Source organism: Stegostoma tigrinum, chromosome 4 (genome assembly GCF_030684315.1).
Source record: "Stegostoma tigrinum isolate sSteTig4 chromosome 4, sSteTig4.hap1, whole genome shotgun sequence".
Classification (NCBI taxonomy): Eukaryota; Metazoa; Chordata; class Chondrichthyes; order Orectolobiformes; family Stegostomatidae; genus Stegostoma; species Stegostoma tigrinum.
This window is the reverse complement of record NC_081357.1, coordinates 36,542,349-36,560,107: the sequence shown is the minus strand read 5'-3', so window position 1 is coordinate 36,560,107 and position 17,759 is coordinate 36,542,349. Positions and strand designations below refer to the sequence as shown.

The following is a 17,759-nucleotide window of genomic DNA, read 5'->3' as shown; positions in this document are numbered from 1 at the left end:
GCTTTTTCAGCAATTTCTGTTTTCGTATCCATGACTTCATTTTCTGATTAGGTTGGACAGGAACCTTCCAGATTGATTTCCCTTCTTGGTTTCTTTTCTGTTTGTTTTGTCTCTCCCAGGAGACAGAGTGACTGCTGAGTCTGATCGCTTCATGGACTCGCTGGTCATTGTGCTCCTATGTGCACCTCAATTTAGAAACCAGCAGATTTTGCAGTTGCTGTCGTTGACCCCGAACCGCCAACCTCGGGTGCAGTTCTGGAGAAACTTGAAGCATTCGCTGAACCTCTTTGCACCGGAAACAGAACTAAAAGATCAAGACAATATAGATTGCTCACCCAACTTAGAATCCCCTCCCAAAAAGAGTTTCCTTTTTACCCAGGGACACGACATCTCTCGCATCATTTTTCCTGGTCGAAACTTCGGACCCCGGCATTAATCCTGCGACAACTTTTGCCATGATCCTCTGAGGGTTTTTATAGTCACCTCAGTGTTTGTTGTGGTGCAGCAGCGCGCCCGGGGTTACCCTGGTAGCCGCCCCTTTAAATGTCGCTAGGGAGGCGCGGTTGGGGAACAGAAGAGAGACAGAAAGAAAATACGGGCCTGCCATAAACACGACGGAGGGGGAGAGGGGCTTAATTCCACAGCAACGGTAAGGGCAGGAATAGGGTCTCCCATAGCAACGGTCAAGCCCGGGGGGGGGGGGGGGGGTCTCCCATAACATCGGCCAAAGTCGGGGGGGGGTCTCCCATAACAATGGCCAAAGTCGGGGGGGGTCTCCCATAACAATGGCCAAGCTCGTGCGCGAGGGGGGTGGGTGTCCCATAACAGTGGCCAATCTCGGGGGGTGGGGGGTGGGTGTCCCATAACAGTGGCCAATCTCGGGGGGTGGGGGGGCGGTCTCATAACAACGGTCGAGCTCGAGTGGCCCGCCCATAACAACGGCCAAGCTCGATGGGGTCTCCTATGGCAACGGCCGAGCCCACCGGGGTGACCGCGGTTCTTAGGCAGGCCCGGGATAGGGCGGCGTGCAGGGAATGCGGTGCCCGGCCCGAACCGGAGAATTGAGGGGCAGTAGCTCTTAGCCTGGGCCGGACAATAATCTGAGCCCTTCCCGCTGGTTCTGCTCTCGGAGGTAACTCAGAAGTTTAATTATGGTGATTGAAGGCGATACGAATTTGTTCCCGGGTCTCTGCGGCCGGAGCCGTTTCATCGCTTGTTCCGCGACCCGGCTGAAGGGCCTGCGTTCCCGTCCTCCACCTTCCTTCGGTAGAGCGGCCTGATCTCTGGCCGGAGGATTAATTAAATGGCGCCGGCCCCGAAGTAGCAACTTGGTCACCAACCTAGCAGTCGGATTCCGGTTTTCGTATGAGTTTACTTTCCTGTTTTGTTTTTGTTTAACTGAACGCTTGGTTTAATTTAAATCGCTCTCGATGAGTAGTTGGATCGATAATTGTTTTCTTTTTGCCAATGCCTCGAAACCAATTGTTCTTTTTCTGTTTTTTTTAAAATAGATCCTCAAATCTGCAACTGGCCAGCAGCCCACCTTTGAACGTTTAGTTAGCGTAAGTGCTTTGTTTATTAAACTTCTCGTTATTTAACTTCAGCTAATTAAAGCTTGCAGAAATTTTTCTTATAAGTTGTATTTGTGAGGAGTGATCTTTGTCTAGGACCACAAAGATGTGGAATGTGTTCGCTGTTTTATACTAGTATGATTATACTAAGCTAGTTTCTCTGTCATTCAGCGAGACACTGAGAATGACAGACCTTTTGAACCACCAGCTTGGTCCTAAATCCTATGTGCATGATATATATAGGAAGGTTATGGCTGCTTTCCTTTCGTGTGAATCCAAGTTTAAAAACAACAGATTGGCTGTCACCGTGGACTCCAGGTTGCAGAAGTTGCAAAACATTTACAACAGGGTGTCAGTTAGAGTGATCAGGGATGGAAATACATCATCCTCCGGCGCACCTCTGCCACCTGCAATCTGACCCCACCGCCAAAGACATTTTTCCCTCCCCACCCTTATCTGCCTACTGGAGGGACCACATCTCTCCGTGACTCCCTTGTTCGCTCCACACTCCTTTACCAGCCTTACCACCCCAGCACTTATTCCATGCAACTGCAGGAAGTGCTACACCTGCCCCTACACCTCCCCCCTCACCCCCATCCCAGGCCCCAAGAAAACCTTCCACATAAAACAGAGGTTTACCTGCACATCTGCTAATGTGGTATTACTGTATCCGCTGTTCCCGATGTGGCCTCCTCTACATCAGGGAGGCCAAACGGAGGCTTGGAGACCGCATTGTGGAACACTGACACTCGGTTCGCGACAAACGACTGCACCCTCCCAGTCGCGAACCACTTCAACTCCCCCTCCCATTCCTTGGACGACATATCCATCCTGGGCTGCCTCCAGTGCCACGACCATGCCACGTGAAGGTTGCGGTAACAGCACCTCATATTTTGCTTGGGAACCCTGCAGCCCAATGGTATCAATGTAGACTTCACAAACTTCAAAAGCTCCCCGCCCAAACCGCATCCCAAAACCAGCCCAGCTCGTCCCTTCCTCCCTAACCTGTCTGTCCTTTTTCCCACCTATCCACTCCTCCCACCTCAACCTCAACCCCCACCTCCACCTCCTACCTACCAGCCTCATCCCCACCTCCTTGACCTGTCCATTTTCCCTGGAATGGCCGACCCCCCCCAACCCTAACTCCCCACCTACACTCACCTTTAATGGCTCCATGCTTGCCTCCTTTACCTGTCCGTCTCCTCACCTCTGCTCCTTTATCCATCTTCCATCCACTTCTCCCCCTCTCTTATTTATTCCAGAGCCTCCTTCCCCTCCCCTGTTTCTGAAGAAGGGTCCAGATCCAAAACATCAGCTTTCCTACTCCTCTGATGCTGCTTGTCCTGCTGTGTTCATCCAGCTCTACACCTTGTTATTTCTGGAAATACATCATGTTGTGCCATGATCCTGGTGGTTTGATGCTTACAGGCAGGAGAAACAAACTACAGTCATGTTGCCATGTGGGTGACTGGTATGGAGGAAATATCTAATCAGGGACACAACATACATTTGTCTTTGTTTTCACTCGAAAGATTGTCGAGCTTGCAACCTGACCTAGTATATATGCAGACTCCTGCATTTACAGACTGGGTAAAGGTCAACTGCATGGAGAAGGTGCCAAACAAGTAGGGGCCAGCACATAGTTCACTCCATTCTTCACTCTGAAATGTATGGAGGCTGAGCCATCAAACTGTACAGTGAAGTACATGTGGCACAGAATCAGTTGATGAGACTGAAGAGCTTTGGTGAACAGCCAGGTTTACCCAAAATGTTGCAGGGTCCTGCCTTGCTGATGGTGTTGAATGTCATAGTGAGATCTACAAAAATAAGGTAACCATATACTTTTATTCTAACTGCCAAATAGAGCTTTCAGATGCTCTTGTCTTTCTGTAGATGGAGTCCTTTAGGTCTGACCCTAGCAAAGGCCTTCTCTGTGGCAGTCAGGAATGAGATGCCTCTGTAGTTACAATCTCCTTTGTTGCTTTTGATTTTTGTGTAGCAAGATCATTTTTGTATCATACATAACAGCAGGCCAAGGAGCATCTTAGGAGCTGAATTTCTGATAGAGAGAGCGGATGCAATGAGTTGTAAGAATACATTGACTTTTCATTTTTAAGCAGTTTGGTTGGGATCCCATCCTTGCCAGGTGTCTCTCTGCTTATGATGGAGACTAGGATGCTCTCGAACTCGAGTGATCAGGGCAGTTCAGCTAATTCCAGCATGACAGGAAAGTGAGGTAGTCATGGCTTGGAAGATATCTGTAAGAAAGGTGGACACCTCACAATAGCGTTCATACCAATGGGATATCTTTGCATATTTCTGCCAGTGGGTGTCTTATCATTTGCCCAGTTCATTTGAAACATGGACAACTCACTGCTATCAAGAAAAGAAACTCATCAATTTCCATCATTGCTTTATGGATGTATCCTAGCAAGCCAAAATCACAAATACAACAATCCTCCAAAAAGCAGATCTCCCACACAAATGTATACTCATCAAGCAGAGGTACTTTTGATTGTTTTATCGTATCCGTAGAATGGAAGACAATTGCATATTCCATGACTAATGAGGTAGCTGATGCCATACAGCCAGCTTGTAGGATGCTTCCTTTCACACGTGATGGCTGAGAGACAACTTAGTACATCTGGGAGTTTTCAACAGAGAAGAACGATGGCACCCCTCAGTAGCTGGCAGCAAGTGGTTTGGCAACAGACTGCAGTGCTAACAACAGTAACCACAGTGACACTTGTTGGCTTCATGTGCAACACTTATGGTAGGAACTGACACCCAAAAATTGGCCTCCTGAATAATCAACAAAGGTGTGCCATCTGAAGATGTCCTGTCTGAAATGAAGATGTTTGCTCTTTGTCCATAACCTTTTTCAAATGGAGGGATTCCGGGCCTGAAGTGAGTAGCTATTTATTGTCTTTTTATTTTTAATAAACTCTTTCAGTTTCTTTGGATGATTAATCCAAAAATCTGTAGATAACTTCTACTTTCCAGTGTTGTTTTTTCACTGATTATAAATAAATGTGAGTGAGGACTCTGCAGGGTTCTTTCAGATTACAAACATCCAAAATCCTCGTTCACTTGAGTTTTACTGTTGTGAAATGGTGGTCATGAAAATAATCACTCTTCTGAACAGATGCATTCCACCTGCAGATCACAGCTGATCTTAAAATAATGCTGATATTGCTATTCTTGGATTCTTCCACACAGGATAGGCTGTTGCAAAACTTGCTAAATTTACAAAGACTATGTTTAGATTCTAACTGAAAATAGCTTTACTGCAGCAAATCTAGACATTCAAGAGATATAAGCAATATAAGAGATATGTCTTTTTTTTCATTGTATTGTAATCTGACAATAACAGACTTGGATGACCAAGAGAGACTTACATTAAGAAGAATCTTCTAACTGGAGTGAGAAGTGATGAGAAAACGGATTACAGAAAACATTGTGGGACCTTGATGGATAAAGGCATTATGGTTAGATGAAGAAAATAGAGCAAAAGAGACCAGGAGACCATTTTGGTAGAGTGAGCGAAGCTGCAAAGTATTTTTCAGTGTGAAAGATTGGAAAGCTAGCATGGAGGTACAACAACCAATTTGAAAGACAAGTGATATGTTGGCCTTTAATGCAAGAGAGCTTGAGTACAGGAGTGAATAAGACTGCCTTTGATTATATAGAACATGACTGAGACTGCTGCTGGATTATTGTGTGCAGTTCTTGTTCACTTGCCTAAGGAATGATATTTTTGCCAAAGAGGAAATATAACAGAGTTTCAGCAGCCTGATTCATGGAATTGTGGGAACTGTTCTATGAGAAAATATTGAAGAGACTGAGCCTGTATTATCTGGAGTTTAGACGAATGAGAGATGATCTCCGAGAAACTGAAAAGGAATGCAAAGAGCAGATGTGAAAAGAATGTTTAACTTGGCTGTGAAGAGATAGTATTTACTGCAGTTGTTGGAGAATCTGAAATAACAAGGTGTAGAACTGGATGAACACAAGGCCAAGCAGCATCGGAGGAGCAGGAAGGCTGACGTTTCGAGCCTAGACCCTTCTTCAGAAATGGGGGAGGAGAAGAGGATTCTGAAACAAATAGAGAGAGACAGGGAGGCAGATAGAAGATGGATAGAGAAGAAGATAGGTGGAGAAGAGACAGACAGGTCAAAGAGGCAGGGATGGTGCCAGTAAAGGTCTGTGTAGGTGGGGAGTTAGGGAGGACGGATAGGTCAAGGGGGTGGGATGAGGCTCATAGGTAGGAGATGGGGGTGGGGTTTGAGGTGGGAGGAGTGGATAGGTGAGAGAAAGGACAGGCAGGTTAGGGAGGCAGGGATGAGCGAGGCTGGTTTTGGGATGCAGAGGGGAGATTTTGAAGCTTGTGAAGTTCTCACTGATATCGTTGGGCTGCAGGGTTTCGAAGCAGAGTATGAATTGCTGTTCCTGCTACCTTCGGGCAGCATTGTTGTGGCACTGGAGGAGGCACAGGATGGACATGTTGCCTGAGGAATGGGAGGGGGAGTTGAAATGGTTCGCGACTGGGAGGTGCAGTTGTTTAGCGTGAACCGAGCGTAGGTGTTCTGCAAAGCTGTCCCCAAGCCTCCACTTGGTTTCGGCTTTTATAACAATTGAAATTGGATTCCTGGTCATTATTAGACTCTTAATTTCGGACTCTTTTTTTTTAAATGTTGAATTTAAATTCACCATTAGCCATGGTGGGTTCTGAGAACATTCTGGATCACTGGATTAATACATTAGTGACAATACCACTAAGGCCATCACCTCCCCTATACTCTGTTTACATAACTATTAAATAATTTAAAGACCTAGATTGGTAGAGTTGAAGTTACTAATGATATCAAGGGTAATGAGGATAGCACAATAATGTCTTGGAATAACCAGCGTTTCCTGAATGCTAGAGCAAGCTTGATGAGCTAAACGGCTTAATTGTATCCTTATGTTCCCGTGTTCTGGACAGATAAGTGGCATAGGATTTTAGGATTTAGGAGGGGTATTGACGAAAAGTAAGGCTATGAATGTCCACGAGGTGAGGATAAGCATTTTAACTTAGAGACTTTGGGAAGTTGGTCACGAGTATAGGTCAGCAAGAACCGAATGATGGTGGACAGAACTTGGTGCTTATTAAGATGGGCATCCAGGAATTAGCTGAACTGATGTTTACAGAGCTGTACTAAGTTTTACATGGATGATTTGGAGTTGGGGACTAAGTGTGGTTGTCAAAATTTGCAGATGACACTAAGGTGAGTGGTAGAGTGTGCAGAAGACACTGAAAGTCTGCAGAAGGATATAGATAGCCTAAGTGAGTGGGCAAAGGTCTGGCAGATGGAGTAAAATGTTGATAAGTGTGAGGTCATCCATTTTGGTAGAAATAATAGGAAAACGGACTATGTTTTAAATGGTAAAAAAAATTGCAGCACCTTGCTGTGTAGATGGACTTAGGTGTTCTTGTGCATGAATAGCTAAAAGTAGGATTGCAGGTGCAGCAGGTGATTTAAAAAGGCAACTGGAATTTTACCTGTCATTGCTAGAGGGGTGGAGTTTAAAAACAGGGAGGCTATGCTGCAGCTGTATGGAGTCCTGGTGGGGCCATACCTGGAGTACTGTGTGCAGTTTTGGTCTCCTTACTTGAGAAGAGATATACTAGCACTGGAGGGGGTGCAAAAGAGATTCACTCGGTTGATTCCAGAGTTGAGAGGGTTGGATTGTGAGGAAAGACTGAGTAGACTGGGATTATACTCATTGGAATTCAGAAGAATGGGGGGGAGATTTTATAGAAATGCATAATAATTAAGAAGGGAATAGATAAGGTGGAGGCAAGGAGGTTGTTTCCGCTAGCAGGTGAAACCAGGACTTGGGGGCATTGCCTCAAAATAAAGGGAAGCAGATGTAGGGCTGAGGTCAGGAGGAAGTTCTTCACCCAAAGGGTTGTGAATCTGTAGAACTCCCTGCCCAGTGAAGCAGTTGAAGCTACCTCGCTTAATGTTGTCAAGGCTAGATAAATGTTTGAATAGTAAAGAAATTAAGGATCGTGGTGAGTTGGCGGTTAAGTGGAGCTGAGTCTCAAAAAGATCAGCCATGATCTTATTAAATGGAAGGGCAGGCTCGAGGGGCCAGATGGCCTACTCTTGCTCCTAGTTCTTATGTTCTTATGTACTTATGTAATAGATAAGAGTTGGCAGAGCTGGGACATGTCACATGTTTGGAAGCCTAGATTTTCTGAAGGGAAGAATGTAGGGTCAACAAATTTAATTGGGTAAGTAGAATGACAAGGTTGTAAATAGTTCTGTTCAACTTGAGGATAGAAGTGGTGATTAGGTGGAAATTGTAGGTTGAGGGGTGTTTTTACGGTCCTTTCTAAAAGCAATTGCTTTGCTCCTAACAAAGTTTTTTTTTACAAAAGGAAATTTAGCTTATTTAAAACTGGATGCTGAACCTGATATACGAAACAGTAATGAGTTTCCAAAAGGAATTGGGCAGGCATTTGATGAGGAATAATAATTAATACAGCACTGTAAACGTTGGGACTGCTTTGTAAACCAGAACCGGAATATATAGGGTTGGTAAAAACTATGTGCAACGTTGGTCAATTTACACAATAATCTGGGCCCTCTTCCGGAAACTGGTGCACAGTGTGAGTGAAATCTAGTTGGCACATTTATGTTCATCTGTAAGGTTGAAAGTTAAGCCTCAGCTGTTTTCCTTGAAACCACTGATAGGCATATACTGTTTCGCAGCAGAACCTATTTAGTCTCTGTATTTGAAATGTGCATTAATATTTCTTCATGTTCCTTCTGCTCACAGTTATTATCTTAATCATCATTATCCAGGGATAGAGATGGTGAGGAATCATGAAATGTAGAATTTGACTTAATGTGTGAGGAGCAAGTGGATCATTTCTATTTACCTAATTGCTGATAGTGGTTCAATAATTCTTTGAAGCAATGCTAACATAAAAAAAAGTCTTGGTCAGTAAAGAATGTCCATTAAACTCCAACATTCATATCTGAGTACCTGTAATGACACTACCATCATTCTTTGGTCCACTGGCAAAGCGTTTGTCATGTTCTTTGGAATACTGAGGGTCATCTCTTGCTATCTTTAATCTTAAACCTTCAAATCTAACCAAATATCCATTCAGCTTTATTTGGGTAGAAGCATTCACTACTTTTTGTAGTCTGTTCTTATATCCTGAACATGACAGTCAAGAGAGTACCAGAGATTTGCTAATCTTAAGGTTTACTTAAATTTTCAGTTCAGTAATTTTAGTAAGTCATCCTCATAATCTATTCATCTCACTTTTTAAAAAATGGGATGATGTCACTCTTCAATATTTTTCTAGCACAAAAAAAAGTTGAATGTTGCCAGACTTGCATGTTGTTAGTGCTTCGATACTTACATCATTAAATTATCAGCTGAGGTTTTTGCCAACATTTTATTTCTTTAATAGTAATAACTGAAAGCTGCCCTCTGTGGCATCCTCTGACAAACCGGCAGTTTCCTGATCTGCGGTCCATAAGATGAAGTGACTGTATTGATGTTGCTTGTCTTGTTTAGCCGATACAATGAGATATGAAACAATTGACAAAGTCCTTTTTTTAACCTTGGATTTGTCAAGCAGCTTATCCAAAATCCAGTAATAGGTGTGCAGAATTTCCTTCAATCAAGTATTCTCCTTAGTGCCTGGTACAAACTTATTTCTGAATTAATGACTTATTCCTCCATCCTGATTATTTTCTCAACTGAACCAGACTATTTAACCTCACTTTCCTTTTTCACCCATGGCTGAACTTCTGCTGCCTCCACCTGCGCCCCCCCCCCGCCCACTGCCCTCTTCTCTCACTATCTCATCCATGTTCAAATTACCTATTTCTATCCATAAAAGAATTGCATTGCTTCAGACAGTTCAATATGTGCCTAATTTTACTTCCAGTTTTGATTATTTCAGTGCTCACTTGATTGACCTTCCATTCCTACACTTGATAAGTTCTTCTCCAAAGCTCTGCTACTGATACCTTGAAACAAATCCTGTTCACTTTAACTCCTATTCTCACTGACATGTTTTGGCTCCTGACCCAATAGTGACTCTTTTTTTTTAGATCTCATCCTTGCCTTCGTTCTGTTTCATGGCCTTACTCTTCTCAAACTTCACAACCTCGTGTAGACCAACAACCATTCTCTGTGCTCTTTCAATTTTGACCTTTTACATTTCCATAACATGTTGATCAGACATTAGTGGCTGTGCCTTTACCCTGGACCCTATGCTGTGGAATTCCCTCCCTACACTTCTCTACATTTCCAATTTGCCTCCTTTCCGACACAGTTTAAAAACTATTTCTTTTAATAAGCTTTCAGTCATCTTTCCTTGACTTCGTATCAAATTTTGTTTGTTTGATAATATGGCCTCTTTCAGCACTATAACTTTTCTATTGTTCTATAATTCATGAATCACCCTTTTAAGGTTTGATCATGTAGTACTGAAAAATAAAAATAGGATAACAGTTTGTTTGGGCTCTTTGTGTCACTGCTGTGCAATTTTTAGCTCAGCAATGATTGAATTTTCTTCAAGTTAGTTAAAAATTAAATCTCATTATTCAGAATGCCCGTTTATTTTAGTTACTAACAAAGCAATTTTTGCAATGTTAAAAAAGTAATGAAATAATCCTGCACTTAACTAATTCAGTGTATGTAGTGATAGCATAATGCATTGCAAGTAAATTGTTAATTGCAAAGTCAATAATGCAGGTGTCTTTTTTTTTTGCTTTTCATTCAGCGCTATAGACAAGCTGACTGTGTATGATAAATATATTTCAACGTAGCTAAAAAGTTGTTGGTCTATGAATTAGAGTTGTATAGTATAGCAACAACAATTGTGCATTTCCAGTTCTCATTACCAACCCTTAGTGGCTGTGCCTTTACACTAGTGTAGTGTTTCTAGTCTTTCTGTCTAAATTAAATCCTCTGTGATTTTGTCATTCTTCAAGTATTTCAATACTGTGTTGGCCATCAGCAAACTTCACTTTCGTTAAGTGTGTTTCAGCATCAATCACCGAGAGAGAATTCTTTTGTATGTGTCCTCACCAGAATGGTTAAGATTTTCACTGATTGCTATTGAGTGCCTAAGATAAAAAGATTGTGGATATGTAAGAGGCTATAATTTCATCATATATCTATTGTGATTATGCTATGGCTTTGAGATGTGCATTTATCCTTTAGTTTTATGGAGGTTGAGACAGAGTTGCGGAGCACTCTACTTCAAAGCACATAAAGTGAATAGCTTTTGGGGCCTTGGGTTTTTTCCCCTGAAGTTGGAACAATAGAGGCAGCCTGAATGGGTGGGGTCAATGTTTTCAGCAGTAGTTGCTGAGGTGTTGATGCTGCAGTACATACCTCCCTGCTACCCTCTCCCTTAGTTTTGCCTTGATGTGTTTCTTCCTGATTGGAAAATCGCATGTAAGACCATCTATTTTACTCAATTTACCTTTGCCAAGGGTGTGTTTATGGAAGGTTACTATATTGAAACAGTTACTGTTTAGTAGTTAAATTATTTATTATTCTGTGACGTTTTCCAATAGAGAAGTTATTTTGAATTTCTTCTTTCTTTTGTTATTTTTTAACAATAGTGTATGTTTTGCTTTAAAACTGGTGGTTTGACCAATTGATTCGACCAATAAAATTGCACCTGGAACACAACACCTGGCACTTGCTTTTAAACTAAGAAAAGGTTAGGGTCTAGGCTATCTTAGAATCGTAGAGTCATGCCTCTTGATAAATTTTGGTCTGGTCCATAGCACTGTAATCTCTTTCAGATTGTCTATAACTTTTGTGCGAAGTTGAATAATTGCACACATAAATTAGTGAATATTGAATGTAGTTCTTGTGTGTGGAGATGGGAGGGAGGACTGTTGTTAATCTTTGGTGTCCTTGGTTCATAAGGCTGTTTGCTGTATTAAGATACAAAGAAAGAGTTCTGGTTCGTAGTATGGGATTGCCTTACTTTGATAAGCAATAACAGGATTGCATTCAACTGCTGAAATATGGTTTATTTTTATTTTTAAGCCCAAAAGTTGTGGATGTGAGCTGTCTTAGACCAACATGGAATCTCAAAATGGATACTTTGAAGACATTACAGTAGATTCAGAATCTGAAAGAAGTCCACATTCTGGCAGAGCGAGCACACAAAGCAAGTTTGTAACAAATGGTAATAACTCATTTAGTGATAATGCAAAGAAAATCAATCTGCCTCAAAGCACTGACAGCACAATGAGAGATCAAGGGAAGACTAAAAAGAACATGGACTATGATAAAAATAGTGACTCCTATTATTCAGATGATTATGATGATTCATCATATACATCTGATCAGTGTTGCTCAGAATACTCTGCATCCAGAACACCTAGCCCAAGCAGAAAGGGACAAGCAAAACAGAAGAAGTCCAGCAACCCTAGCCAGAATCAAGGTAAGCTTGTTCATTTCATTTGTAGCAATAGTTAAAATCATTTTTGGGTTAAAGATTATAATAAATAACTTGATATAAAGTAATTTTAAAGAAAAGTCAGTATGAAATTTAGGAGAAAGTGATTCAGCCTGAGCAAGTCCCTTAACCAGATTAAGGATGGCACCAAGCACCAAGAGAGATATTCCTTACATTTACTGTGCTTTGAACTTGCAAAGTCTGAAAGATTCAGTGTGCAAGGTTAAATAAAATAATCCAGGTTAGTACATGGTTTGAACAAGAAGTTTGTTTGAAAAATAGAAAATTGAGAGTAAAGTTTTACGAGCCTGTTCCATTCAATTCCAATGAATAAGGCCTCATCCACTTTTTTTTTCATAGCACAATGCCTTCAGTTCCAGGAACTACTCCAGTGAACCTTTGTGAATTTAGTTCAGGTGCATCTTTCCTTTGATAAGGAGACTGAAACAAGACTGTTTTCGCAAATAATTTTGTATCTTTAGCAAAAGGAATACATTATGCTCACCCCTCGTTCAAATCAGTAACTAAGATTGCATTTGGTGATAGTCCCAATTTCTGATCCTTACAGTAAACCACAAATTTCATCTTACCAGCATGAAAGTGATCCATTTGCCCTTGCTCTGTTTTCTATCCATTACCCAATCCTCAGAATACAGACTGTCACAATCATGTGAATCCTAATTTTGTTTAATGTATTTTTAAGTGGCTTTTTGAAAGATCAAGTTCATGACATTTTATTGGTTCCTGTTTATCAATTTTACTTGTTATATTTTTAAAGTTTCCAACTGATTTCTAAAACGTGATGCCCCTTTTAATAAGTGTCTATGATGAAAAGTTATTGCAAAGCACTTTGGATAGTTTGTTCCATTAAAATTGTCATATAAACCATAAATAGTTGTCAACTCTGTTAAGTCAATGTATCATTTCAGTTAAAAAGATTGCTTTTTTGGGAGGAAGTAATACACGCAAAGAGCCAAAAGGAGTTTGCCAAGGGCTAAAACTGAAGAGAGGCGATAATTGGTGAATTATTCTTATCCGAGGGAAGTCATTATAAAATTGCCAGCTGCAGAAATCATAGTTAATAATAATGCAGAAAGTGGGACTGACTTGATGCCAAAATAAAAAATGGTGGGAGTGGAAGAGCATAGAAGACACTAGAAATCACATAGAAGAGCAGGGCAAAAAAAAGTGAAATAGTAATGGGTGACTGGAGAATGAATAACAAATTGAAAATATAAATTAAAAATATAAGAGCAGAGAGATTTTGTATTGCAAGTCACTCTGACAGTTTTTGAACTGACAAGTAGTTCCATGATTTGTAATTGGCCTTGGGTTGAGATGAACTACAGTCCCCCCACATTAATTTTATTTCTTATGATTGTGTCCGTTTCAGATCATGTGGCCATCTAATTAGATGGTTGTCTGTTCAGGTATTAGTAGAGAGACTTAACCACATCATCTTGAGTGACACAGGTGTAACCCTGAGGCTTTTATCCATTGTTAGAAGAGATATTTTGTGGATATAACATTAAACCAAAAAATATGGTGACACTTTTCAAACAGAGGAGGTGTTATCTCACTGTTCTGGTCAGCATTTATCCCTCAGCATGCACCACTGAATCTAGATTTTTCTGGTGATTTTTCTCAGTATTTGGAGGATTTTGCCGTGCATGCATTTGATGCGGTTGCCCACAATACACAGGTTACCACACTTCAAGAAGTATTTGTCTATTAAACACTTAGGATGTCCTAGATCTTTAAGTGCTTCAGAGTTATAGAGATTGACAGTACAGGGGGGAAAAAAAAAGCCCTAACGATTCTCATCCAATGTTGTTATGTGACTACTGTCTCTGATGACACCAAAATGTTTTGTAATTGGAAGCAGTTTGGTTCTCAGTGTTTCTTAAAAAGATTATTTACGTTGTATTATTTTTATATGTTGACTTTTAATTTGACTACTGTTCAGTACTGCGTTATGTTGATTTGCACCAATTTTTTGTTAGATCTGTTGGGAAACTTTGTTTAATTTTAGGCTTGAAACTTGTAACTTCCTTTTAAAAATTTCCTGAAAGATGTAATTGATCCTCTTACTCAATAGCAGATGCTAACATTGACTGGGACATAAGATAGTTTAGAGCTTGGAAGTTTAATCGTTTCCTCTGGTTGGTTTGTTTTTCTGAATAATTCATGTGTCACTTAAATTGATGTATTCCTGGAAGTGTAATTGGAAATAAGCATTTCTATATTGCCTATACTATGCAAAAATGCAATATTAAGATTCATAAAATAGGAATAAGATGATTTAAAACAACATTGAAATGGCATCGAAAATTGTGCCAATTTAATAGCCTGTTAGTAACAGTTCTGCTTGGTCTCTGGTCTCTTTCCCTTAAGTGCCTGCTTCAGCCCTTGCACCTCCTCTTGCCTCACCTTGCCCTTCGTACCCAATGAATAGCAGAAGAAATCCATATCCGTATCCATATCTCTTCACACTATTCTAATATTTCTTTCATTACAGTGAAGGAAACTCTCAGAAAATCTATTTGAAATAGTAATGCAATTTACGTAAGTTCTATTGATGATTAGAAGATAAGAACGTAAGAACTAGGAGTAGGCTATCTGGCCCCTCGTGCCTGCCCCGCCATTTAATAAGATCATGGCTTATCTTTTTGAGACTCAGCTCCACTTACCCACCCACTCACCATAACCTTTAATTCCTTTACTGTTCAAACATTTATCTAGCCTTGCCTTAAAAACATTCAGCGAGATACCTTCATCTGCTTCACTGCGCAGAGAGTTCTATAGATTCACAACCCTTTGGGTGAAGAACTTCCTCCTGACCTCAGCCCTACATCTGCTTCCCTTTATTTTGAGGCAATGCCCCCAAGTCCTGGTTTCACCTGCTAGCGGAAACAACCTCCGTACCTCCACCTTATCTACTCCCTTCTTAATATTATGTGTTTCTATAAGATGGCCCTCATTCTTCTGAATTCCAATGAGTATACTCAGTCTCGCCTCACAATCCAACCCTCTCAACTGATTCACTGAGCATGTTTCATCATTTCTGCATCCTGGTTTTCATGTGGGCATGACTGACATCGCTGAATCAATACTCCATATGTCCCTATCTTCAGAGGGCATAGCCTGTGTGAAGATTTCTGGTTTTCAGTCTGATCTGTTTGTGTGCTCAAGTTAACTAAAGCGTACAAATACACATGAGAGATTTATGTAGATTATTATATAAAGACAGTACAGAATGCATGATCTATTTCCTGCCTTTTTTTTCCCCCCTTGTGAAATCACATTCCTTTAATTGTTCTGGACTGAACAACATCTTGCTCTTAGGCATGTGTGTGATGATCCCATCATGAGGATTTTTTTCTGTAGGAGCAAAAGTAGACCATTCAGCCCATCTGCCATTCAATGCGATCATAGTTGCTCTGATAATGCTCAACTCCACTTTCCTGCATTTGCCGTACGCCCCGATTCCCTTAGTAATTAAAAATCTGTCAGTCTCAGCCTTGAATATTCTTAACAATCTATGCTTGATCGCAGTCTGTGGTAAAGAATTCCACAGATTTACCATTTATTCTCATCTCTGTCTTAAATAAATAACCCTTTACTCTGACATTATGCTCTGTGGTCCTATACTTCTCAACAATGAGAAACAGCCATTACACGCCTAAGCTATCAAGCCTTCTAATGATTTTATATGTTTCACAGAAGGTCACCTCTCATTCTTCTAATCTTCAATAAGTACAGGCTCAGCCTACACAACTTCTCCTCTTAACAACATTCTTCTATGATGGGATCTACCTTCTCTGTACTGCCTGCAATGCCATTTTATCGTTTGTTAGATAAGTAGACTGAAACTATTCACACTCTTCCAAGAGTGATGTAACCAGTGTCTTGTATAGTTTTAGCAAAACATTGCACTGCATTCTCCTTTGAATTAAAGGCCAACATTCCATTTGGTTTCCCTAATACCCACTAAAATTGAATGCTAGCTTTTCGGGATTCATGCAGAGGATCCTTAAGTTCCTGGGTGCTGCAGCTATTTTGCAGTCTTTCTCCATTTAAATAATATTCAGTTTCTCTGATCTTCCTGCCAAAGTACATAATCTCAAATTTCAGATCTTATTTTCCATCTGCCAAGTTTTTACCCACCCGCTCAACCTTGACATTTTGTATCAATGTCACCACTTGTCTTCTCACCTGTTGTTTTTTATGGTTATCTGCAAATTTGGTGATAGAACATTCACATCCAAGTCATTAATATGATTGGGTCCCCAGCAATGATCCTTTGTAGCGCTTGGCAGTTACAGGGTGTCAACCTGAAAATATCCCCTTTACCCTAACTCTGTTTTTTATTAGTTAGGCAATTCTCGATCCGTCCTAAAATATTAAACCTTAACACCATGAGCTCTTAGTATTGCATATAAGGTTACTTGCTATCAAAACCCTTTTGGAATTCCAAATACTGTATGACATCCACTGGTTCCCATCTTATCCGTCTGGATGTTACCACCTTAAAGAATTCTAATAAATGTTTTTTAGAATTAGAATCACTGCAGTGTGGAAACAGGCCCTTTGCCCCAACAAGTCCACACCAAAGATAATACGGTGTGAAGCTGGATGAACACAGCAGGCCAAGCAGCATCAGAGGAGCAGGAAAGTTGACATTTCGCGTCTAGACCCTTCTTCAGAAATGGGGGAGGGGAAGGGGATTCTGAAATAAATAGAGAGAGATATGGGGAGGTGGATAGATGATGGATAAAGGAGAAGGAAGGGTGAGAGGAGACAGGGGAGATTTTGAAGCTTGTGAAGTCCACATTGATACCCTCGTGCTGCAGGGTTCCCAAGAGAAATATGAGATGCTGTTCCTGAATCTTTTGGGTCGCGTCATTGTGGCAACGTAGGAGGCCCAGGATGGACATGTCATCCGAGGAGTGTTGGTGGGGTGGTGGGAGTTGAAATGGTTCGCGACTGGGCGATGTAGTTGTTTGTTGCGAACTGAACGTAGGTGTTGTGCAAAGCGGTCTACAAGCTTCCGCTTGGTTTCCCTGATGTAGAGGATGCTGCAACGGGAACAGCTTTATGGAGAGACCACTCTGTCCATGACTCCCTTGTCTGGTCCATACTCCCCTCCAGCCCTACCACTCCCAGCACTTTTCCCTGCAACCAAAGCAAGTGCTACACCTGCCACCATACCTCTTCTCACCCCATCCCAGGCCCTAAGAAGACCTTCCACATCAAACAAATGTTCACCTGCACATCTGTTAATGTGATAAACTGTATCTGCTGTTCCTGTTGTGGCCCCCTGTACATCGGGGAAACCGAAGGGAGGCTTGGGGACCGCTTTGCGGAAGACCTACACTCAGTTCGCAACAAACATCTACACTTCCCAGTAGCGAACCGTTTCAACTCTTTTTTTTTTTTCTTCTTCCCCCCCCCCCCACCTCCCAACTCCTCGGACGACATCTCCATCCTGGGCCTCCTACATTGCCACGATGACGCCACCCAAAAGATGCAGGAACAGCATCTCATATTTCTGTTTGATACCCTTGGGCTGCAGGGTTCCCATGTGGACTTCACAAGCTTCAAAATCTCCCATCCCCCGACCGCATCCCAAATCCAGCCCAGCCAGTTCCTGCATCCCTAACCATTCTACCCACTAACCTCAACCCACC

At 41.5% G+C, this 17,759-nt stretch overlaps 1 protein-coding gene across 4 annotated transcripts in view; it reads left to right on the top strand.

Annotated features, from left to right (window-relative positions):
* Positions 1–215: 215 nt before the first annotated feature.
* The window catches only part of lca5 (lebercilin LCA5), an 82,413-nt gene continuing 64,869 nt past the window's right edge, over positions 216–17,759 (top strand). Inside the window, exons 1-3 of one of the 4 annotated variants that reach the window (XM_048531339.2) lie at positions 216–649; positions 1,512–1,562; positions 11,655–12,054. In XM_048531339.2, the coding sequence (XP_048387296.1) occupies positions 11,691–12,054 (364 nt within the window). In that variant the 5' untranslated portion in view covers positions 216–649; positions 1,512–1,562; positions 11,655–11,690. Of the gene's footprint in view, positions 650–931; positions 1,133–1,247; positions 1,364–1,511; positions 1,563–3,829; positions 4,479–11,654; positions 12,055–17,759 lie in introns of those variants that run through there. The other 3 variants (XM_048531340.2, XM_048531341.2, XM_048531342.2) reach the window with 3 other exon arrangements.